Consider the following 25,764-nt stretch of genomic DNA (forward strand, 5'->3'; position numbering starts at 1 on the left):
TTGCCGAAATATGAAAGTGCAGGAAAAAGCAGGTGTCACCGATAAAATACCAGAATTATTAGAATGGAGAATCAAATTTCTTGACTTCGCAGAGATGGCAAAATTAACAGAATCAATTAGAGGCTGCTCTAATCAAAAAATTAATAAAGAGTGGGAATGCGTTAAGGAATGCATGAAAAAAAGTCGCTGCTGGAGCTTAAAAATCAATATGCAAAAGTTTAAAAGGCACAAGGAGATAAGGTAATAATATATTAAGGATGGAATAACAAATAAAGTGAATAACGCAACAATAACAAAAATAATATAGGTAAAGAAGATTGCACACAGGTGGAGGAAAGTATTGGGCTGTGGGGAAGGGAAGTGAAGGGATTAATTGAAACTGTTAAAGATTGGTATAGGATTCAAGAGATTTAAATTTTCATAAAGATTCTATAAGGAAAGCAGCAAGAAATATCAAGTAAAGGTATTGGAGAGGATATCAGTGTAAATGAAAACATGAGACTTATGGTTTTGTTACATATGATTTTATTTTGGAGTTGTCTATTTATTTTGGAGTTGTTTGTTGTATATTACGTGAATTATTTTGTATGTTATTTTGTATATTATGTGAATAAAATAGTAAAGAATGCAATTAAAAAGAAGGAAAAAGAAAAAGCAGCTGCCACTAGAGAACGGGGAAGTACGATAAGACAGAGAGATTTCTTACCTCTCCCCAAATGCCAACCGTGTCCCGTATATCGTTTTTACAATAAGAGAGCTGTCGGATGCAATTGTTCACAGCAACGCTGCTTTTCCCAGGAGCCAAATCTTCCTCTGCCATTTCTACCCATCCCAAAGAACGAACCGCAAAGCACTGTAAAGGAATAAGGAAAAGGAGCGTTAACCTTTTAGGTCTTAATGGCCTCCGCACGATTGTGCCATATTTTATTTTATGCAAACCCACATTTATGTTGAGGACAGCCTGTCAAGCCTTTATATTGTTGTCATCTTTTGCTCAACAAGGCAAGTTGAGAGGAGAATCATAGAATTGCAGAATGGGAAGGTACCCTAAGGGTCATCTAGTCCAACCCGCTCCCCCTTGTAATGCAGGAATTTCAACACACGGCCCATCATCAATTTGAAGCCATTCTGGACTCTGCTTAGCTTTGCAAATGTGCTAGCAGTTTTATTGCTGAACCGCTGGAACAAAAAATATAACTTTTGAGCTGTTTGGCCCCCCAAATGTCATCTAATGTCATCTTCCGTTTTGGAGGCTGTAACCCTTGTTTCAGAAGCCATTTGGTGCCAAGCTTATATATCAGAGTTTCTAACACTGCTGGGAACTCAGTGTCAGGACAGCAAAAAGCCCTGCCCACCTTAGATAGCAATGACAATCTGGGATTGGGAGCAGTGTTTGGAACTCTCATTGTTCCAGGCATATTTTGCGACAGGGAATGTCATTAGAGCAAGCAGTTTCTGAGTTCTGGGTGCAGTACAGCACTGAAGATTTCAGATTAAAACTGCAGAGTGGAAGGAAAAGAGGACCTTTTTCTGCCTCCCCACTTTCAGCTACTCTCTGGAGAATGGAGAAGAGACTCTCTTAAGAATATTAAGAGAATGGGAAGGGGGAAGACTAGATCATGTGAAAAATGAACATAATATTTTAGCTTCTCATTCATTTTCAGCTTTGTATTCTTGTTATAAAAAACACGCCCAGACATTCTGTTGTTGCGCCTATAACCTAGGTTTAAGGTGATATTTAGCTCCTAGCTTTCATATCTCAGTTACTAACTGTGATTGAGAGAGATCTCACATCCGTGTTTTAAAGAAACATATGAGCAGTACAATCAGGGAGAGAGACCCAACGGTGGGAAAACCATATTTTCCACTGCCAAGTTCACGCTGGCAGAGTAGAAGAGGTGTTTTTCTATCCTAAGGCTAAGAATATTTTGAATCCATGCTTCTCCTCCTCTGCCTTATCCACCTTTTGCTTTTACCAAAGAACTCCGAGAGGGTGATCTAAAATAATCCCATGGCCCTGAGACACCCACCCAGGGACCACAGGACTGCAAAGCTTGCTTTCCATATGAAAACTTAACATTTTATAATACACTTTACAAGGACGGCCGGACAAAGAAATACAAATTGCAAATGAAATTGCATTTGAGAGAACCGGACTTATATGAGACACCTGTCACAATCTTTTACAACACATGACAGTTGATTATAAATGATAAAAACGGAAGGAAGCCGAACTAATGCAGTCGCTGCAGCTTGGGAAAACTGAAGACATATGGCTCCTTTGGCAAGTGAGAGAAAAATGCTAGAGTATATTATTAGTAACTATGGCTTACTATAAAGAGTCTTGTGGCAGGTAGGCAACTAAAAAAATTATTGATTACATCATAAGCTTTCGTGGACTAATAAATAAATCACTTGGTCTTTAAGGACTCTTAATAGTCTGTTGCAGCAAAAACAGAAAACTCATATGTGGTTTATGACAAAACTGGTTATTTCTTCAAACTGTAAAATTCCAAGAAATTATACATGTAGTGGTGGAGCATAGACTGAGAGAACAAAGGAAAATATGGAGAATTTAAAGAAGTACCGTATTTTTTGCTCTATAAGACTCACTTTTTCCCTCCTAAAAAGTAAAGGGAAATGTGTGTGCGTCTTATGGAGCGAATGCAGGCTGCGCAGCTCTCTCAGAAGCCAGAACACCAAGAGGGATTGCTGCTTTCACTGTGCAGCGATCCCTCTTGCTATTCTGGCTTCTGAGATTCAGAATATTTTTTTTCATGTTTTCCTCCTCCAAAAACTAGGTGTGTCTTGTGGTCTGGTGCGTCTTATAGAGCGAAAAATACGGTATTTCAAAGAAATCAAAACCCTTTCAACCCACACTTATTTTCTTGCCCCTGCTGCCTAGGGGCAAATGGGGATTGTCAACCTGGGAAAGTAGCCCATGTAGGAGAAGGAAAACTCTGATCCTAATCCTCTGCTGCCTTGTGGGACATCTTTGGGAGAGGAAGAGGTTAAGGAGTAAACCCTACACAAATCCGGAGTGGCGCCCCTAAGGCCTTGTACATCTCCTTCCAGCAACTCCACAGATAAACGGGTGTCAAACATATTGCTCTGCTTTCCTGTGGATCACATCAGCGAGGCCAAGAGCGGAGTCTTGTTATCTGGGCAGCCCAGGACTTCCATGCACACTGCCTAGGCTTGCGCCCCAGGGAGTTCACTTTGGTGGTGCTAACGCAGCAAAAACAACACAGGAGACTGGTTACAAGTTACCAGTCTCTGCAGCCACAGCAGGCGCCGCGATTCTCCAGTGGCTTAACTTCACTTCTGGTGGCGCACTCCATTGTCTCTTGAAACAGATGGTTGTAACTCCTTCCTTACCTTCAGCTCTCAAATAAATTTTAAAAACCCATCAAGGTCGGGAGAGAGTTGTTGTTGTTTAGTCGTGTCCGACTCTTCGTGACCCCATGGACCAGAGCACGCCAGGCACCTCTGTCCTCCACTGCCTCCCGCAGTTTGGTCAAACTCATGCTGGTAGCTTCGAGAACACTGTCCAACCATCTCATCCTCTGTCGTCCCCTTCTCCTTGTGCCCTCCATCTTTCGCAACATCAGGGTCTTTTCCAGGGAGTATTCTCTTCTCATGAGGTGGCCAAAGTATTGGAGCCTCAGCTTCAGGATCTGTCCTTCCAGTGAGCACTCAGGGCTGATTTCCTTAAGAATGGATACGTTTGATCTTCTTGCTGTCCATGGGACTCTCAAGAGTCTCCTCCAGCACCATAATTCAAAAGCATCAATTCTTCAGCGATCAGCCTTCTTTATGGTCCAGCTCTCACTTCCATACATCACTACTGGGAAAACCATGGCTTTAACTATACGGACCTTTGTTGGCAAGGTGATGTCTCTGCTTTTTAAGATGCTGTCTAGGGGAGAGAGAGTAGCTGCTTCCATTAGGCAGCATTCAACTGGATTGAAGTTGTCTTTTGGAAGCTTTAAACCAGTGGTTCCCAACCTTTCTTTGGCCATGCCCCACCTAAGCATCTCTAAAATTCTGACATATAATCATTATTCAAAAAGTGAACTCCTTTCAATAAAGTGAACTTATTATTCAAAACGTGGAGGAAGCTTAAAAGGCCATTCACTGTTAATAACTCATTCTCAAATTACCCCCCTTAAAAATCAGATTGCTCCCCTGGGGGGGGGGTGCCCCACGTTGGGAACCATGGCTTTAAACGATAGTATACACATTATTGCTTACAATATGTTTCGTTTGTCTGGCTCTTTGGTGTGAGGAGATGAGGGCAAAGGTGCCCATATCCGTGTAAACTGTAATGTTCAGATACTCTCGCTGCAATAGAAAACTGGCTCAGTGGCGGAGTAATAAAAATAAATATTTGGAGGACAATGAGCAGATCATCTGACATGCAGAAGCCATTAGGAATAATGCAGAAAGCTTGTTCCTTTAGGCGCCTTCTACAATCCCATCTGCTAATGGTGCCCTGGAATAAGAAGCATAGACAGAATATGGAAATAATTTTGTATGTGCTAAAGTTCCCTGACAGCACCGTCTATGATTTCCTTGCAAGCATATGGGTCAATCAGATAACGGTGGAAAGCTGAGAATCAGCACAGAGAATGACATCGGTTGTCACGACAAATATTTGCAGCATTCTGAAAGGCAGTCGGTTTTGTTTTTTACTTTTTCGGAACCATTATTTTCACAAATCGTTGGTATTAATTTTGGTTACTGTGCTCTGGAGGAAAGACTGGCAATGCAGCTACCTTGTCTTTTTCGTGGAGGGAAGGGTCTGCCATCCCGCCCCCAGCTCCTGACAGGAAGGTGTGTTGGTTGTAGGAATCTTAGTGGTGTTTCACTGCTGCGATATGTTAGCAACAAGGCATGACGGCGGATTTGCCCAGCTGAGATGCCTACACTGTCACTGCCGGTGGCAGCTGCTTCCACACAGCCCAGTGAAGATGTGAATTACACCCTTAAGAGGTCAATTTTATTTAGATGTGTAGATTTTCCAACATATTGACCGGTTCCAATATACAGTGGTACCTCAGGTTACATACGCTTCAGGTTACAGACTCCACTAACCCAGAAATATTACCTCGGGTTAAGAACTTTGCTTCAGGATGAGAACAGAAATCGTGCTCTGACGGTGTGGCAGCAGCAGGAGGCCCCATTGGCTAAAGTGGTGCTTCAGGTTAAGAACAGTTTCAGGTTAAGAACGGACCTCTGGAACGAATTAAATACTTAACCTGAGGTACCACTGTACCAGCAAGATCCACAAAAATAATGTATTTTAAAATGTAAACACTCTGTGCATTGTCAGTATTACCGGAAGCATCCCTAACTATGCATTCAGAAGCCAGTGTGCCGTAACAGTTAAGAGTGTTGGACTAGGACCTGGGAGACACAGGTTCAAATCCCCGTTCAGTCATGAAGCTCACTGGGCGACCTTGGGCCAGTCACTCTCTCTCAGCCTAACCTACTCACAGGGTTGCTGTGAGGCTAAATGGGGAGCAGAACCATGCGCACCACCTTGAGCATCTTGGGAGAGAAGGTGGTATATGAATGTTAAAAATAAAAATAAAAATAACATTAATAAACAGAGTTCTAAAATACTGGAATCCACCCCACCCCCATTTCCTTGGGCATCATAGGATTGAGCTATTTGGTTCTCAGACTTCTACAGAATAATAAATATCTATCCATTTTGCACGACTGTCGTGAATCATGTAAAATACGGAGCATATTCTTAATTCTTCACTACTGCTGCCCCCCTGTGACTAACAAGCTATACTGTTGTGCCAGTATCTAGCAAGCACTATGAATTCAGCAATACTGCAGGGACCTTGAGTGATTTTAGCTGGAGTTCTGCTATAGATGCCTGCCCACGTCGCATAGCTTTGCAATATATCTATATATCTATATCTATCTATATCTATAGATATAAATATATCTGCCATGGGTGGGGGGCTGGAATGCAAGGAAGGGAAACCTCTAAAGATTTTCAGAGCCAGAATACCTGAAGACAGATGGTTAGCAAGCCTAGGGAATTCCCAGGACTGCTAAACTGAAGGTTCGTGTTTTAGCTTTACATCTTTAAAGTTTTCCATTTTAAATTTAAAATAGACCCCTGCAGCTGATAATCTGGCCATTTTTTTTTCAAATCACTGTGTGCGGTTCTTCACTTTTTTAACTGGCCACCTGCAACCTTCCTTTCCTAGGCATTGGGGGGAGGGGCGCTTTGCTTCTTTAGGAGTCGAGCAGCTCAGCCAATGGCACAAAGGGAAACCCTTGGGATCAAGCAGTTTAGCCAATGGCAATCAAAAACACATCTACCTGTGGCATAAGGGTGGTTCACATGATCGCTCCCAAAACTTCTTTTTCCATTACCATTACTGCAATGCAATATAGATATAAGCCCTAGATTTCTTGGTAATGTTTATTTGACATTGAAATATATTGAAATACTTGTACAATTTGTACTTGTACAATTTGTATACAGTGAGATTACATGAGCACCCCCCACTCAGCTCTCTTAGTCTTAATTCCCCTCGTTTACTGACGCATACCCACCAAACCCGAAAGTCAGTTGCCCTGTTGTTATCTTTTCATTCTGCAGCCTAACAGCGCACAGAAAGAAGCTGTTCTTTACCATGTTGGTGCAACTAATCATGCTTCTATATCTTCTGCCTGAGGGCAGGATATCAAGAAAGTGCCGGCCAGGGTGTGAATCATCCCTGAGAATTTTCCTCACTCTCCTGAGGCAACGTTCTTCCGCTATTTCATCCAGCGGATTCACGGGACAGCCCATAACATCTTGTGCTGTATTCACCACCCTCTGTAGGCACTTCCTATCAGATGATGTCAAACCAGCGTACCACACCGTGATGCAGTATGAAAGGACACTTTCTACTGTTGACCAGTAGAAGGAGATCATCAGGTGTTGATTGACATTGTTCTTCCGCAAGACTCTGAGGAGGTGGAGTCTCTGTTGGGCTTTCTTAACCACCTGGGTTGTATTTATTTTCCAAGTAAGGTCTTCACTGAGATAAACTCCTAGGAATTTAAAGGAAGAGACTCTCTCCACACAGCCCTCCCTGAGGTACAGCGGGGCTAGTTCTCCTCTCTTCCTCCGAAGTCCAACACCATCTCCTTTGTCTTGATGATATTAAGGTGCAAGTTGTTGCCTAGGCACCATGTAATGCAATATAGATATAAGCCCTTGATTTCTTGGTAATGTTTATTTATCTACCTACCTTGTAAAGCATCCTGCATGCAGTTCTACCAGACAGAAATATTGGTTTTCATTTGCCCAGATAGCTTGAGCTTGGGGGCAAAAACTAATAAGACTGAACAAGTTCCGCTAACCCAGAAATAGCACCTCGGGTCAAGAACTCTGCTTCAGGATGAGAACAGAAATCACACAGCGGCAGAGGGAGGCCCCATTAGCTAAAGTGGTACCTCAGATTAAGAACAGTTTCAGGTTGAGAACGGACCTCCAGAACGAATTAAGTTCTTAACCCCAGGTACCACTGTATTTAGTTGGAAGAAAAAGACAGAGTGATGCTATTTACTGTGAAATGTCTGTCATGATGTGCATTTCTTCCCACAGCTGTGAGCCACAAAGTCACAAATTCAAATCTCGCCTCTGAACCTGCCATGAATTTATAAGGGGACCTTAGGCAAGCAACGCATTCTCAGCCTTAGCAGCCAACCACCAATATAGGTTATTGAGGCTGTCCTACATAATATGGGGACAGCATTGATAACCTATAGGCGTTGGAAGGACTAAGGTAAAGGTAAAGGTACCCCTGCGCGTACAGGCCAGTCGTATCCGACTCTAGGGTTGTGCGCTCATCTCACTTAAGAGGCCGGGAGCCAGCGCTGTCCGAAGACACTTCCGGGTCACGTGGCCAGTGTTGGAAGGACTACAATTTTATAAAATGCTTTGAACACTCTGAAGAATTACATAAATGGGAAATATTTGTTACTTCTGTTACATAAACAATGTGCTATCTACACATTTTTCCCCATCCCTTACCATGCAACCACTGCTCTGGAAAGCCCTTGGTAGGTCCTGATCTCCCATTTGCAACTAAATACTATATATTTTAGAAAAACACCCCTCCTATTTCACATGGAAAAGGGTGGTTCCTTATATGTACACTCTATGCAAGCCATTACATTATTTAAGAAGTCCTTTCATTACAGAACGCTGAACAGATGTATCTGAGGAGCTGCATTTAGGTCAGAAAATTAACTACTCAGGCATCACAATCTAGAGGACTCCTCAGTCTGGGAGCAGAAGATTAAGCAATTTCCCCACTGCAAGAAAACGTATACACCAGCTAGACTGAACAATATTTAGAACAGCTTCCCCTGGCACTGATATAGAGATTAAAAACTAGAAAATGTCAAACAAATTGCACATGAAAAATAGGGAAGCGGGAAGGGAAGAGGCGATCCTTTACTTCTGTGGAGAACCAAAAAGGTATTCATTTACTTGATTGGACCAGATTTAAATGGACCTCTCACCTTCGAGAAGTCATTGGACTCTTTTATCTCAATAAAATTCCAAATCACTTAATCTAAAAGGTCCAAACATATTTTATTTTATTCCCATTTCACCATTTCAATTGAAGACTCTGTTCACAAATTAACATTTATGATGATGATGATGACCTCCACCATACAGAATCAAAGCAGATGTTTAGAAAACATCTGCACAATGGAAGGGAAGGCAGAATCAAAGAAGCTATGGCACAGAGGGCCAAATCTCTAGTGGTATTGCAGGTATTATTAAAACAGAAACAAAAAACTTGTTTTCATGAATAGCGTGCACCTACTTGGAGTTAAATATGTAATATTCCCTCTTCATTTTAACTGCGATGCTCTAAGGACTTTGAAACATCCCCTATTCCTTTCTGCTCTTCATGAAGGTGTTTTGTAGGTTGAATGATATCTGAAGTGGCATTTTATTGTTGCTGGCTTTAAAAAAAAAAAAAACCAATGCAGGCCCTGAGCCAAGAATTTACACACACAGAGAACTGGGCTGTCCAAAGGTGCATAACAGCAGACATATTTATTAAGCTGGGTTAATTGAAGCACAAAGATCTCTTAAATATAACATTTCAAAAGGCTATGCATTTGCTGCATCTTTTAAATTTAAAAGCATGTCTCATATTTACCAACATTTTTATTTTAAAAAGAGATTTTTAAAATAAAAACCACTAGCTACAGACCTTCACAGAATCAGCCACTGGGATATCAGATTTCCCAAATCATGTTTTAAGACAGAGGGCCGATTTAAATAAAGCATTACAACTCACACTGCAGCCCAAACTCTTCAACATTCAAACCTGTTATTGATGTTGCTAGCAAACTGGTCCAGCAATATTTCATATAGACAGCAAACCGTCAACAACAAGGTCACAAAATGTACCAGCATAACCCTTACCTCTACCTTCCTAATGCTGCCTGTATTTGTTTGTATAATAGTCAATACATCTGTCCAAAAATGTGTTATTTTTTATACAACTTCAAAAGATGTGCATTAAATCCACGTTAATTCCCTTATACTTGTAACAATGCATGTTTCAGCCAAAATGTTTACTAATTCTGTCTTTTACTTTCAGTTCCTTTGCTAATGATCCCTAGCATGAAATCTGCATTTTTCACAGCTGCCACACACTGACTGCTAGATATTTTATGGCACCACGAACGGTAAATATGTACTTTTTTTAGTAACAATCTCCTCCTAGTTGCCAGGCAAAGATTAACAAATGGTGGATTTTCCCCTGTTGGATCACAAATAGTTTACATAAATACATGTAGGCAGGTGGGCACAACCACTGTAAAACACTCTTATCATTAGTATCTGACCCAGCATAAATTGGATAAAATATATGGAGATAATATTCATACATGTTAGCAATTTAATAAAGTTTTTCCACACGTTATGGTCCAACCAAATAATAAAGTCTCATTGGATTCAGATTTTAAAAAACCAGTAACTAATGACAAGTGTACTAAGTGTCATTGTATCCTTTTGTTGCTATCACTGCACTTCTGTTTCGAATTAATTTTATAATGAAATGATTTTAGAATGTTTTATCATTTTACTGTTGTTAGCCGCTCTGAGCCCGGCTTCGGCTGGGGAGAGCGGGATATAAATAATAATAATAATAATAATAATACAGCATATTATTAGACTTCTCATATTTTTATTAGACTTCTGACAGCAGCTTAAATAAAAACTGCAAAACAACAACCCAAAACTGGTGCAAGATTGAAGTCTCTAAAATGAAACGACGGGTCACTAAAGTATGGCAAAGATCCAATCTAGTCTGGTAATAAATAGGCCAAGTAAAATGAAAGAATATCAATACCTAAAGAGGAATCTGCATCTGAAAAAGTGAGTTCTGGATTAGGAAAGCTTGTTGGCACTATTTATCCTTAAGGTGTCGCAGTACTGATAGACTTCTTCAACAAATGCTCAAATTCACTAATAAGATTGTATGTTCAATTGTAAAACAGCACTATGAACCCACTCCTTATGTTTTCTCTGTCTTTCCCCTTCAAAACGTTGTCTGGAAAGCCTAACTCTGGTGTTAACAACCTCCCTAAAAATTAAGACACCACACGACTGAAGCTTTGGGTGGCATCCAAAGCATATATTTACTTTGAATTGTTTTGCATGTCGCTACGCTACAGCAATGGGCAAGTCCAAGCAGAAAGGTTGGCAAAATATTTGATGTTATACACTGGTAACTTCTATGGATTTGGCGAGGTCCGCATTTGTGGTCTTGGAGTCAGCGATGTTTAGTTTGCCTTGGGAGCCAATAGAGCAAACATGGCTATATATTCCGTTAGGACAGAAAACGTACAACAAAATCATGCACATATTGTTCAAAATGCCACTACCAATGTGGAATCAGTCCAAAGCACAGATCTGAAATGCATTAACTCTGGCAGCCCATGTCAAGCTCAAACTGCTCCCAAAATTGAATCTGACAGAGATGCTGTTTGGATTTTGTCTTTCCAATTTCCACCACCCCACCTCCCACAGGATTACATCAGATTTAAAATCCAAATCCTGCAGCAATATGGATAACATTTAATTAGCTATATCCTGCTCTAAATTTCTTCTTCCTTTTCTTGTGCATCAATATTTATGCAAGGTTGCAAAGTGATCTTTTCAAAAGTAAAATAGTCTTTGTATTCTGTGAAGATGTCTTGCGGATGTCCACAAGGTGGCAGCAACACCCATTTGTAAAAAAAAAATGCACTTTCTCTAAAATTCCTACATTAACTAGAACTTCCTCACCCCACCCACCCCTTCTCTGCCCATGCTGCTAGATCAGTTGAAGTCAGCCCTGTTGTTAGAATGGCAGAAGCCAACAATAAGAGCACAAGCTGTTCCCCTGAGTAAGCTGGCTCACCCCTTTTCTATTGGGCCAAACTAGAAACCTGTCCTCTGGGTTAACCTCAGAGTCTTTGGCTTTTAGAAAATCCCCTGCAGCAGGCGTGGCCAGCTGCTGTGGGGAGTATCCCATTGGGCCCTCAAAGTTGGGCAGGCCAAGGCTCACATCTGGGCTCCCTTGTCTTGACCTCTCCTCCAGTTCACCTCCAGGCAAACAGGTTAAAATCCATTAAAAGTCAATTTAGATCTGCAGAGGTCCAGAGATGGCTGGCTGACCTGTGGCCATCTTAACCTCAGAGTCAGTTTTATCAGAGGGGAGGAAGGAACAATACACAAAACGAGCTTGGAGAGCTGTGAAGAGCCATGGAATTGCCAGCCATAACATTAGAAATACCCTAAGTATGAAAGGGGATGTGGGTGGTGCTGTGGGTTAAACCACAGAGCCTATGGCTTGCTGATCAGAAGGTCGTGGGTTCGAATCCCCGCGATGGGGTGAGCTCCTGTTGCTCAGTCTCAGCTCCTGCCAACCTAGCAGTTCAAAAGCACGAAGTGCAAGTAGATAAATAGGTACCGCTCCGGCAGAAAGGTAAACGGCATTTCCATGTGCTGCTCTGGTTCGCCAGAAGCGGCTTCGTCATGCTGACCACATGACCCGGAAGCTGTACACCGGCTACCTCAGTCAATAAAGCGAGATGAGCGCTGCAACCCCAGAATCATCCGCGACTGGACCTAATGGTCAGGGGTCCCTTTACCTTTAAGTACAAAAGACAATGGAGTGTGCCTCCAGGGTGAAGCCAAACAGCTGGAGAATGGCAACACCTGCTGTGGCTGCAGAGGCTGGTAACTCATAACCTCTGCCTCCTGTGTTGGTTTTGCTATGTTAGTAGCACCCAAGTGACCTCTACGGGGCACAAGCCTGGGCAGTGTGTGGAGGGCCCTGGGCTGCCCTGACAAGAAGTCCCCTCTTGGCCTCGCTGATGTACGTCAAAGGAAAACAGAGCAATATGTCTAGCACCAACTTGGCTGCTGGAGTTGCCAGAAAGAGATGTACAAGGCCTTAGGGACTCCACTCCAGATTTGTGCAGGGTCCTTAAGCCGTTGCTTTTCCCAAAGATGTCCTGCAAGTACTACCCTAGAAAAAGGTAAAGGGACCCCTGACCATTAGGTCCAATTGTGACCAACTCTGGGGTTGCGGCGCTCATCTCGCTTTATTGGCTGAGGGAGCCAGTGTACAGCTTCCGGGTCATGTGGCCAGCATGACTAAGCTGCTTCTGGCGAACCAGAGCAGCGCACAGAAACACCGTTTACCTTCCTACTAGAGTGGTACCTATTTATCCACTTGCACTTTGACGTGCTTTCGAACTGCTAGGTTGGCAGGAGCAGGGACTGAGCAACGGGAGCTCACCCTGTCGTGGGGATTTGAACCGCCGACCTTCTGATCGGCAAGTCCTAGGCTCTGTGGTTTAACCCACAGCGCCACCCACGTCCCTAAGTACTACCCTAATAAATAAATAAATAAAATTATGCTGGTAGGAGCTAAAGGACCAAAGGCAGTAAACACATAACGCACACTGGGACTTTTCTGCCCCGCTCCCAATGCATCCCCACCCAAGCTGCTCTCTCTCACACACCACAACTGAGAATTGACAAACTGCAAGGAGATAAGTCCAATTCCCTGTATGGAGCATCCCAACCTTAGGAGCAGTTTGGCTTCAGGTGGGGCTGCAGTAGGAATAGGGTACAGAAAAGCCCCACTGCACATGTGGGGAGAGCGAGAACTACCCTTAGCAGAAGCAGGTGAGATTCCTTAGATATGTCCTAATGTGCATAGGGCTCTTTGCAATTAATTACTGCATTTGGTTTGTGAAATTTTAGATGTCGCGCTGATGTTATGCTTTCAATATTTTTCTCAATTAAGCAGAATATTTCTATTTTTTATTAGATTTGTATACCACCCTCCATCAGCAGATCCCAGGGCAGTAACAACAAAAAAATATAAGATTAAAAAAAATACAGAAAGCAAACCAATAACCCACCCCCCATTCACTAAACTAGTTCATAATTCCATTTGCAATGCTTTTAGTTTGCGAAATGCTGTCTACGGGTATCAGGTCTTAAAAATGAAATATGATCACTACATTTATTGTGCATCTAGATTAGTGACTTTTTAACAAAAACAACACACATATTATTTTGCTTACAGACCTTGGCTTCTGGATCACTGTTGATGCTACAGGAATCATCTTCATCGCATTGTGGGGCATTTCTGTTGTGGGAAGGAAATGCTACTGTTAGTGTTAGGGCCAAATAGAATGGACAACTCAAAGACAATATTTTTGCATAATGAGTGGCGGACACCTGTCAAACGTTGGCTGCATTCACATGAACAGAGAATAGTAGGCTCCAGGATTTTGAGGAGGGCCTGGAGATGCCCTTCATATCCTAATGGACTACAACTCCCATCATCCTTAGCTGTGGTCTGTGCTGGCTAGAGCTGATCAGAGTTGGGAATCCCACATTTGGGGGGTCACACGTGCACCACCCTTGTCATATGTCATTGCGTATAGTGAAGAAGGCACTATTTCAGTTACCCTTATAGGGCTTTAGCACCAGCCCAGAAACACATTAAAAGTCAATGTGGTTCCTTCCAGACTTTTCCAAAGCTAAAAGACTATTTGTGTTATAGAAATCTGAATAAGTGGCATATAGGTGTCTTAAATAAATGTGGGCATGTTTAAGAGACACCTTTCATGGGTGCTGTAGGAGGAACTGATGGGCACTCTGGCACCATGTTGGCGACCCTGGAGCTAAAGCATGTGGGCACCAGACTTAAAAATATAAATAATAATAATAATAATAATGTATTATTTATACCCCGCCCATCTGGCTGGGTTTCCCCAGACACTCTGGGCGGCTCCCAACAGAATATTAAAAACACGATAAAACTTTAAACATTAAAAACTTCCCTAAACAGGGCTGCCTTCAAATGTCTTCTAAAAGTCAGATAGTTGTTTATTTCCTTGACATCTGATGGGAGGGCGTTCCACAGGGCGGGCGCCACTACCGAGAAGGCCCTCTGCCTGGCCAGCTCTGTTTTCCAGTTATTTAAATAGGATTACAAAAAAGAGAGAGAGACCAGTAATCTACAGCTGCAATCCAAAACACGTTTACTTCAAGGAAAATACCTTAGCAATCAATGAGACCTATTGTCAGACCAAATGCATCTAGGACTGAGGAGTAAAAATGATAAACAGACAAACTGTTCATACCTGAGCTTCAAAGAGGCATAGCGCAATGTTGCTCCTTCAAACTCTTTCAAACTGGGGTCTGGATTTACCGTGGCTGCATGGAGATCCTGAAGGGGAAAACAGCTTGTTATACAGGATGTGAGGCATTTCTTCTATGGGTTTGCTTTAATTTTCAAAGAATATTCTTCCTGCAAAGCAGCAGCACCGTGTTTTTAGCGAATATATATGTATGTATATAAAGGCATGCACATATTTTGAACACTACAGTTTGTTAGGCGCAGGCATGGTTCTGTTATGGGTGAGGATCTGCCCTGCTGACTTGAACAAATGCGCTGTGCGTGAAAAATATCAGAATGAGGTAGCAAGTTAAGGAGCTAGACCAAATTTCCTGTTCTCTCTGGCTGGTTGGATGTCATGAGTGATATTTTTGGGAGGATAAATACAATAAACACAGCCATGGCCATGCAAAATGAATTTTTTAAAAGGTTAAAAAAGCATTAAAGTGTTCTAAAATCTGACAATATACTTGCCTTCCAAATGTCACTATTAATCTTTCCCCCATTCAGTACAGCAAAATCACTCCATGGCTGTTTCTAGATATGTAATTATTCACACAGGAAGAAGCACATTGATAAAAAAAATAAAAGAAAGAAAGGAGGGAGAGAGGGAGGGAGGGAGGGAGGGAAGGAAGAAAGGAAGAAAAGGGAGGGGGAACACAAAAACACTGTTAGCATTGATATTTGCAGGTTGGGTTAGGGAACAGGTCACCTCAAGTTTCAACTCATTCAATTTGCTGTAGAATCCGGGCTGGCTCAACATTTGATGCTGAACAAGCAAATTAAAAATTTAAATTTTCCACCCCAAATTTGCACTTATGCCTCATTATAATAGCACATTAAGTAATAGCTGGTTGGGATGTTATTTTATTGTTTTTAGATTTATATGCCCTAACCTCCTTTACAAACTGTGCCTATCCCTTCAGTAACCAGCAGAGATCAATTCTCCAATTCCCTGGAACACAGAAATTATTATTTTCTGGTTGGAGCTGCTAAATTGCTCCTGTGCACCTGTAGGCTGGGTCCCTCTCAAAGGCATTTACTTAACTGAAGCAGGTGCCCCTGAATTATTTGCCTCTTTTGTTTGTCTCTTATTGTTGAGCCGGCCCTGAGTACAGAGGTATTTGGAAGCAGTAGAAGTGAGGACCACTTCTAACATTACTTACCAAGACAAGGAACTGGGACAAGGGAAAGTTCATACGAATTAGAGACAGACACAACACACAATGTGCTTGCATTATCATTAGGATATTTGAATGAAAGGAAGCAAATTGTGGAGCTTGACCAGATGGTCTTGGCCTACTCTGAAATATCAATTAAAAAGAAAAGAAAAGAAAACTATTTCCATCTCCCAGTGTTTGATCAGTTAGTATTTTCAAGCTGCTAGAACAGACAATATCAAATGTTAGTGGGGACATAAAAAGGAGAGGGAGGGGAAATGAACAATGGAATAAGAAATACAGACAGGCTTCTTGTTGCAGTGAAAATCACCACGACTTCGCAAGAAAATACAGTACAGTGGTACCTTGGGTTTACAACCATAATCCGTTCCGGAGGTCCGGTTGTAAACCAAAACAGGTTGTAACCCAAGGTGCACTTTCGCCAATGGGGCCTCCCCCCCAAAAAAGGGTTTAAATAAAATAAATAAATAAATGAGTTGTAATCCAAAAAAAGGGACACACACTTCTGGGTTTGATGTGGTTGTAATCCAAAGTGGTTGCAAACCAAGGTACCACTGTATTAAGAGTCCTGCTGGCTCAGATCATAGGCCTATTTAATGCAGTATCTGCTGGGAAGAGGGACGGATTGAGAAACCACTCTAAGAATTGTAGTTCTGTGATAGCAATAGAGGTCTCCTAACAACTCTCAGCACTCTTAATGAACTAAGATTCCCATGATTCTTTGGGGGAAGCCATGACTGTTTAATGAGGTATGACACTGTTTTAAAAGTATAGTGCAGATGGGACCCAAGTCACACAACAGCACAGAATGCTATATTCTGTTTTCTCGTTTAAAATCTTCTCACAATCTGTTACCTCCGAGGATGTGGACAGGCTTTTTGGGCAAGTGAAACCGACCACCTGTCTCCTTGATCCTTGCCCATCCGGGCTCATAAAAGTGATGGACTTGGCGGGGTGGTGAATGCTTCCCTCTGCGAGGGAGCCTTCCCAAACCCGCTGAACCCCTTCCTGCCTGCAGACTGTCTTGCCAGATTGGTGCATGCTCCAGTTATCTCCGGTTCGGACTACTGTAATGCGTTCTACGTGGGGCTACCTTTGAAGGTGACCCGGAAACCACAACTAATCCAGAATGCGGCAGCCAGACCGGTGACTGGGAGTGGCTGCCGAGACCATATAACACCGGTCCTGAAAGACCTACATTGGCTCCCAGTATGTTTCTGAGCACAATTCAAAGTGTTGGTGCTGACCTTTAAAGCCCTAAAAGGCCTCAGCCCAGTATACCTGAAGGAGTGTCTCCACGCCCATCGTTCAGCCCAGACACGAGGTCCAGCTCCGAGGGCTTTCTGGCAGTTCACTCACTGTGAGAAGTGAGGTTACAGGGAACCAGCCAGAGGGCCTTCTCGGTAGTGGCGCCTGCCCTGTGGAATGCCCTCCCATCAGATGTCAAGGAAATAAACAACCACCTGACTTTCAGAAGACATCTGAAGGCAGCCCTGCTTAAGGGAAGTTTTTAATGGTTGATGTTTATCGTGTTTGATGTTTTATCATGTTTTTAGAGTGGCTGGGGAAACCCAGCCAGATGGGCAGGGTATAAATAATAACATTATTATTACACTGAAAATATATTAAAATTGAATTGCTTTCCACTCAGGCCAGATTGCTACTTTTAAAAGCAAGACCTCATATGAAAAGGCACAGAAGGAAAATAATAGGAGACAGACTATATCTAATAATAAGCAAAATGACAAATTGCTCAGTTATAAAACATTCCAAAGCATGTTTCTGAGATAGCTAAAAGGTTCAAACATCTTCATCCCAGACTAAGTATATCAATACCAGATGCTTCTAACAGGGGCTGAATAGTAAATATGAAGAAAATATTTTTTAAAGGAGGGTAAATTTGAACTCATCTGAAATTCTTTATTCTAAATACTCCTATCTGAGGTGGCCCAAGACATCCTGGTGCCAAAGGCAGAAAAGCCAAATGATGTCCCACTATGGTGGTAAAAATATAATAATGAACTTAGTATGTGACAATCTGTTGCCCTTTCAAAACTACTCCACAATCTGTCACTTGAGGCAGTCCACCTCACCCCTCCTGCCTTTTACTTAACAGTATCCACACGCAAACTGTCCAACAATTTTCCCATGTTGGATTGGGAAACACCAACTCAATTTTGATTCAAACCATTTCTTTGCAATTTATATATATCTAATTAATTTTTCTAAAACCACAGCACAGCACATTCTACGCACAAAGAAAATAATGTGATTCTTAGGTTGAGCTCAAGGCCAAAGGAAATAAGAATATGCTCTGATGAGTCTAGGCCAGTGTTTCCCAACCGGTGTTCCGCGGCACACTGGTGTGCCGTGAGACCTTGCCTGGTGTGCCGTGGGAGGGAGGCGGGAGAGGCGGGGCGGCGGCGGCATCTCCTGCTGGATGCAAATCCAAACATGGCGGGCGCCTCCCTCGCTCCTTTGTAGGCGGACCATCGAGAGAGAAAGAAAAGGAGGCGAAAGAGCGAGAGAAGGCGCCTGCGCGGAAAGAGGAGCGAGCAGTGCGCCTGCACGCCGCGGCGCCCGAGATCGCTTCTCCCCACCGCCCCTTGCTTCAAAAGAGGTCCGGGGACAGCGGGAAGCGCTGCCCCCGGACCTCTTTTGAAGCAAGGCTTTGCGGGGAGAAGCGATCTCCCCGCAGCCCCTTGCTTCAAAAGAGGTCCGGGGGCAGCGGGAAGCGCAGCACTTCTTCCCCGCTGCCCCCGGACCTCTTTTGAAGCAAGGGGCTGCGGGGAGATCGCTTCTCCCGGTGCTCCGAAGCGGGGCGGGGGGGGGGCGGGAACACCTGCCCCAGCCGCCCCGCTTCGGAACGCTGCTCCGAAGCGGGGCGGGGGGCGGGAACACCTGCCCCAGCCGCCCCGCTCCGAAGCGGGGCGGGGGGGCGGGAACCTCGCACCCCGCCGCCGGGCATCGGAACGATGCCCCGATGCCGGGCGGTGGGGCGGGAACCTCTCCCCCCGCCGCCAGGCATCGGAACGATGCCCCGATGCCGGGCGGTGGGGCGGGAACCTCGCACCCCGCCGCCGGGCATCGGAACGAGGTCCTGGACCTCTTCTGAAGGCAGGCGGGGGCAAAAGTCTTTGCTCCCCCCGCCTGCCTTCCCGGGACAGCAGAGACTTCTCCGCTGCCCCGGGCGATCTTAAAATGCTGGCGGGCGGGAGCGAAGCGTTCGCTGCCGACCCCCAGCATTTTAAAATCTCCTCGGGGCAGCGGAGACTTCGCTCCCGCCCGCCAGCATTTTAAAATCGCCCCAGGACAGCAGGGGCTTTTAAAATGCTGGCGGTCGGCAGCAAAGCCCTCCTGTCCCCGGAGCTTGCGGGGCGGGAGGTGGGAAGAAGGGCTTTTCTTCCCACCGCCAGCCTTCAGAACAGCCTTCTGAAGGCTGGCAGTGGGAAGAAAAGCCCTTGTCCCGGTCCCCCCCAGCCTTCAGAAGAGGTCGGGGGACAGACTGTCCCCGGACCTGGTCTGAAGGCGGTTTCCCTAGGAACGCATTAATTGATTTTCAATGCATTCCTATGGGAAACCGTGCATTGCAAGACGAAAAACTCGCAAGACGAAGAGACTTGTGGAACGAATTAATTTCGTCTTGCGAGGCACCACTGTACTTTTTATATAGTCAATATAGGCACAGAGTTAAATTTTTTAACATTTTCTAATGGTGGTGTGCCTCGAGATTTTTTTCATGAAAGAAGTGTGCCTTTGCCCAAAAAAGGTTGGGAAACACTGGTCTAGGCAACCATCAAGCTGCACATATTAATGTGTGGAGAGGCAGGATTTAAATCTAAATAATAAACACATAAATACATAAATATAAAGGAGGAATGTAATGTGTTGTGGATCGTATCTATTGTGTGTGTTTGGATTTATTGGTTTTCATTTCCCCTTGCTGAGGGACAATCATTTTTTACTCTAGTCTAGAGGATGTAAGGAGGACCAGCTGAAAAACACAAAAGATTCCTCCCTATGTTTTACTTGCCAGGCTCAAACAATTGCTACTGCCAGGACATCTTATTCAAAGTGGTCTGTGGTGTCATATTGCCCAATTAGGTGTTTTACTGCCTGATTTTTGGGCGGGTCACAGCCTGCCTGCACACGTGACCCTGGGGTGCAGGAAAATCCCCCCCCCACACACACACAAGTCATGGCTGTCCGGAACATCGTTCCCTATGTCTGAACTTTTGCAGTCTCAGCAGTCAGTGGTGTCCTGTCTGTAAACTTTTGTCCCTGAGACCTTTTGTCTCCTTCGTCATACACTGTGCAAGGGGAAAATGACACTGTGGAAACAGGTGCCAAAATAGCTTTGTACCACCCCACGATCTCGGGACGGAAGATGTGTAAAGGTCACAGCCCAAAATGTATCTGCCTAGCTTGCATATTTGTTTCAATAAAAGGAGGCTCCACAGGAATGGTGGTAGCTCGCTTCAGCCCACCTGTGCGCAGCTCACATCATGATCAACACCTGTCTTGGGCCTTCACTTCAGATCAGCAGCCAAAATAAGGGATTTTAGTCAACTGGCTGAAATACGAAGTTAAAAGGGACCAGATAATTTGGGAGAGCAGCACCGGTTTTTAGCCCTTCGTTTCCAGAGGTTGCTGCTCAAGACACCAGCTGATGAAACACTGCAATTAAATAACTACAAGCAGCAACCACTTTTCGCACAAAACGAAGTCCAAGCTACAAAGATGCTGGTGCAGTTCTGTATCTTTTCTCTCGTGCTCCATCTGCAGCTCTCAGTTCCATCAGGCGGGGCAGGAGGAAGGGGGGGGGAAATAGTACCCGAAGTAAACCCGCAGATCAGACCATCTATGCTAGTCTACCACTACAAATCTATGGGAGAAGCGCTTGCGGTCCTTCCTCCACTTTCCACCTCTATGGTTAGCCCTTGGAACACCTGCCCGCGCCTCCGCCTCCTCTCTCTGAACTGCTTTCTCTATGGTTGCCCTCACTCTCCTCTCAAGGCTCCTCAGCAATTGATAGGCCGCGCCAGGCTGCCCATCTCATCCGGGTCCTTTGGCGGTGCAGCCACAGTACGGCCTAGCAGGAGCGGCGGTGGCGGGCAGGCCCCAGGCAGAGAAGCTCAGTTCAGCGGCTGCCAGGCTGCCCTAGGCTCCTGTCAGTCCCGGTGGGGAGGGGCTCCCGGGGCCGAGGCTGGTGAGAGGAGGCCGGAGCGGGGCGGGCAGCCAAGCAACACAGTTGGAGCCTCCCTCCTCCCTGGCTGGCAGGGAGGGTTGCAGGGAGGGGAGCTGCTTCCTCTGAAACCCGGGAAATTTAAGGGACATTATCAATAAGGGACAGCAGCGGGACACGGCACTGGGATAAGGGAGTTTCCTACCAAACAAGGGACGGTTGACAGCTATGACTCAAAGCAGACAAACAAACGTTACCTCTGTTTCTGGAGTGGGAGATGGTGTGATCGAACTAAGGGAGCCTTTTCTTGAGCCTTGAAGTTCTGTTGGTATGGATATGGGACGTTCCCATTGGGTTGTTCCTGTCGGTATGTGCCAATAATAGACACCCGCTATGTCACTGATCTTTTTCCAGCCTGGAGGCAAGTCAGGATCTGTTTGAAATGAGTGATCGCTCCATATATCTGCAGGGAACAAAAAAACCCAAAACACTGTTAACATGTGAAACAAGTTCAAAAACCCCCAAAATCAAGTGTTGCAGAAACACTACAGTCCTGTCATCGGTGAAGCAAGGTTAAAGAAAAAGGAATCTGTAAGACAAAATTTTGCTTCTGAAGACAACAAGACAGCAGTCACTGGCATGGGGCCCCCAAACAATTATCCCTGAGCATATGTGGCCCGGGACAAAAACATGGTTGTCCACGCTTGGTGGAGACAATGCTGGGATAGACCAATGATCTAACTTGGCCTACGGCAGCTTCCTGCATTCCAGGGGTATTCAGGGATAATGGGCCTACAAACAGACAAAGGAGTCCGCAAAGAAGCCAGAATCTCTTGTAATGACTAACACACTTAACCATTTAATTTGATTTTTTACTGAAGATTATTTTCTGATACCCAGAACATGTCGGGTCATGCAGTAACTTGAATAATAACCTATTACTGGCATTAAGGCTGCCAGAATCACGCTAACTTTTGTGTACTGATTGCGATTCTGCCACGTGACTTGCAAGGCTCCTTATTACGTTGTACATAGCTTTCAGATGTGCTTCATAAACCTAAGCCAACAATGAAGATCCGCTGAGAATGAAAGGTTTTAATTATTCTATACACACACTGTCTGTTTTAAAAGGTGAAATGGGAAAATTGTTTCTGGAAACAAGCCAGTTTCCAAGCACCCTCGATTGTTTGCCACAAAACATCCCTCCCCTTAATACAGTACAGTACTGCAGACGCAGTACCTTTTGCAGGAAAAGGCCTTTGGTGGTAGTAGCTGGAATTCAAATCATGGTATGTACACAAAGGCAAAAATGTACAATGCTGATCACAATGAGCCACTTCTTCCAAACCAAGCAACCAACAAAAGATGAAAGGAAAATTACATGTAATTATTCATGACTACAGCATAGTATGCCGTAAAAGTTAGAGAACCAAATATGAATGTCTTTGAAGTTTAGAAGCCTCCAGCAGTGTTTTGACTTGGAAACAAAAAAGCAAAACAGATTTCAGTAAGATCTTCAATAAGGACAATATAACTAAACAAGCAAAAGAATACACACTGCAAGATGATTACAGAAACCCCTGCAATTAAGACAAGAGAATATTTTAAGTGAGGAGCCTCACCAAATTAAAAAGAAATTTATTAAATAGAATTTTAAGGCTTGTGTCCAATTCTCTGAATACTTTTATTTTAAATATAACAAGGCTATCGTGTACTATAAACATTATATGCCTGCCTATTAAAGTGTGTAGCACTTCATTCTGCTCTAGTTGCTTCTGAGACTAATTACAAATATCCAGCATTAATCATACTCAATGGACAAGTCAATTAATTTCAATGGATCTACTCTGAGTAGGACTTAATTGGATATCAACTATAATTATTATTATTATACATAGAGAAAAAATGTTTATAGGAATCACACTGAGAAATAATATCTTTCTATTAATTCAGGCAGCTATAGATTGCTGTATATCACAAGACAACATAATCTGCAAGCCTTCTGCATGAAATGGACAGAAATATAAAGGCCCTTTCTGAATTAGGATAAACATTTCATGGACCCATTATTTCCATTAAGTCACAGAAATCCTCAATTGCTAAACTGAACGAAAGCCTTCTGAGCACTGAAGTGTTGTATTATCCAGGGTTTCCTTGAAAATGTTGTTCTTTAATGAGAAAGAATTTTGCCTCACTTGCTAGAAAGACCATGTAAAGCACCCCAGAATTCATATACTGTCAGTTTTGCTCCAAATAGCAGCTTGCAAGTGAACAAAGATGTTTATGGGAAGCCCAGGGAAGTCATAAACAATAAGAATTCACTATATTTTGTTGGCCATGAACATCAGATTCACACTAGTCAGAATGAGCCTGATGATTCTGCCTTCCGGCTAGTTCCTCCCTTTCCTCTGAAAACCAAGTCTGGTTTACTTAGGTCTTGAGGACAGAGGCAGCATCAGACTGGTTTCACGGCCTGGTTGCCTGGAGGTGATTATTACGGTATTTACCATAGGCGACCAGGTGAGTGGCTTTCTACAAGTGTAGCCTATGAAGTCTCTATCTTAATTAATATTGAAATGTGGGGACCATAACAACACACGTGGTAATAGCAAAACAGTATTATGGTTATTAACAAAATGTATTTATTTAGGCTGCAATTCCATGGCCCCTGAGAGGACAGCTGAGGAGCCAGATCTCTATTTCAAAAGTGTAGCAGATCCACCCTGGAATGCCTTTTTGTCATACAGTCGTACCTTGGAAATTGAATGGCTTAGTTCCCAAACGTTTTGGCTCCCGAACATCACAAACCCAAAAGTGACTGTTCCGGTTTGCGAACTATTTTGGAAGCCGAACGTCTGACTGGGCTTCTGCGGCTTCCAACTGGCTGCAGGAACAGGAAGGGGGCACAAGGCTCTGGCAGTGTCTTGGAGTCCTCCGACCTCCGACCCAAAGCTGGGAAAGCACTAAACAGGCTTTTGGGAAGGAGGCATGAGGGCTCTGCCAGCGCCTCGCTTATGTGGGGTTGTGTGTATGTGGTCAAATGTTGCCAAGGGCTGCCAAAAATGCCTTGAGGGCCACATGCAGTCCTTGGATGACGAGTTGGAGCCCAGATATTGCTGGACTTCAGCTTCCATCATCCTTGACCATTGATGGTGCTTCCCAAGGCTGCCTGGAGATGGAATCCAACATAATCTTGAGGGCCATAGGCTCTCCAACCCAGCCTTAAATCATCATCATGAAAGATGACAGAATGTGGCCCAAGCATCATTTATGCCCTATGGTTCTAAATACGGTTTCTGTTGCAATATTTTTCTTGTTTCAACATAACAGTATTTAGAACCACAGGGCATACGCTTGGTTAGAGGGTTAGGGATGAGTTTGGGGGGGAAATGTAAGGTGCAGTAAAATCTGAGTAAAATAATATATTGCTGTTTTATAACTCTCTCCTCCAGCTGTCACAGTCTACCACAGAGCTGATTTATTGCTACAATAAACTCCATTCCATATGATATGCTCCAATTCAGATGCTGAATTTGGCAAGGTGATGAAAGCAAATTTGGGAATTCAATTTGTGATGGTTTTACTGCACTGTACTAAAATATTACGACGACTTCCTAAAACAAGATGGAAATCAACTGCTACTACAACTTGACAGTGCCGTAAACAATACATTGGATTTGGTGGTCATTAGTGTTTGGAATAATAGTACAATTTTAACAGTTTTTCTTTTACTGCTTTTTCTCCAAAGGAAAAAGATAGCAAATCAAAAAGTACCATAACATGAATCATTGCTTGGCCTCAATTCAATTAGACAGAGATAAAAATTGCAGGAGGCAGCAGTATCTCCGTATGGCACGACTGACCTGAAAGTGCAGTAAAATGGAGCCAATTTTCTCTTCCATTATTTTGCAACTTCATGAAGATATCTTTTCTAGTATGGCAGGCACCCCAAGGCTGTTTTACAAGGTCAACAGTCACAAAACAGAAAGAGTCTCATAGATGCAACAACAAAAACGGGTTTAGGTTTTTCTTGTTTTTTCTTAGCGAATTGACATCACTGTTCCTTATATAACATTTATCAGTATTGTAAAGTGGTGCCTTGGGTTACATACACTTCAGGTTACAGATGCCTCAGGCTACAGACTCCGCTAACCCAGAAATAGTACCTCGGGTTAAGAACTTTGCTTCAGGATGAGAACAGAAATCATGCGGCAGCAGCAGGAGGCCCCATTAGCTAAAGTGGTGCTTCAGGTTAAGAACAGTTTCAGGTTAAGAACGGACCTCTGGAATGAATTAAGTACTTAACCCGAGGTACCACAGTACTATATATTCTTCCATGGTTCAAGGCAGCAGAGAACCACACTGCTTATATAAAATATTATTACAGTAGGAATACAGGAAAGGAAAGGATAATGTAATATTGAGTGCAAAGAAATATAACTATGCATACTATAGTGTCTAAAATTAGAAGGCATACAATTAAACCTTGGTTTAAGGAGGTTTCTCACCACCAAGATATTCTACAAATTACATTTATAAAAAGCATGGAAGTTTCAATAGCTCATTGCTACAAAAGAGGGGCAAAACTCAGTCAATTGTTCTAGAGTGAGAACCTCTATTTTCTATATTAGTGTTTCCCAACTGGGGGACATATGGCGCC

General features: G+C 43.5%; 1 protein-coding gene across 9 annotated transcripts in view; it reads right to left on the reverse strand.

Annotated features, from left to right (window-relative positions):
* Window positions 1–25,764, reverse strand: part of APBB2 (amyloid beta precursor protein binding family B member 2) — a 169,954-nt gene that overhangs the window by 48,424 nt on the left and 95,766 nt on the right. For 7 of the 9 annotated variants that reach the window (XM_081924468.1, XM_081924469.1, XM_081924470.1 and 4 more), the window contains 5 exons: window positions 21,362–21,567; window positions 15,213–15,275; window positions 14,704–14,789; window positions 13,640–13,700; window positions 707–853 (listed from right to left, as the gene is read on the reverse strand). In XM_081924468.1, coding sequence (XP_081780594.1) covers window positions 707–853; window positions 13,640–13,700; window positions 14,704–14,789; window positions 15,213–15,275; window positions 21,362–21,567 — 563 coding nt within the window. The remainder of the gene's footprint in view (window positions 1–706; window positions 854–13,639; window positions 13,701–14,703; window positions 14,790–15,212; window positions 15,276–21,361; window positions 21,568–25,764) is intronic. The other 2 variants (XM_081924474.1, XM_081924473.1) reach the window with 1 other exon arrangement.

The sequence above is a fragment of the Podarcis melisellensis genome (genome assembly GCF_964234715.1).
Source record: "Podarcis melisellensis genome assembly, chromosome: 9".
Classification (NCBI taxonomy): Eukaryota; Metazoa; Chordata; class Lepidosauria; order Squamata; family Lacertidae; genus Podarcis; species Podarcis melisellensis.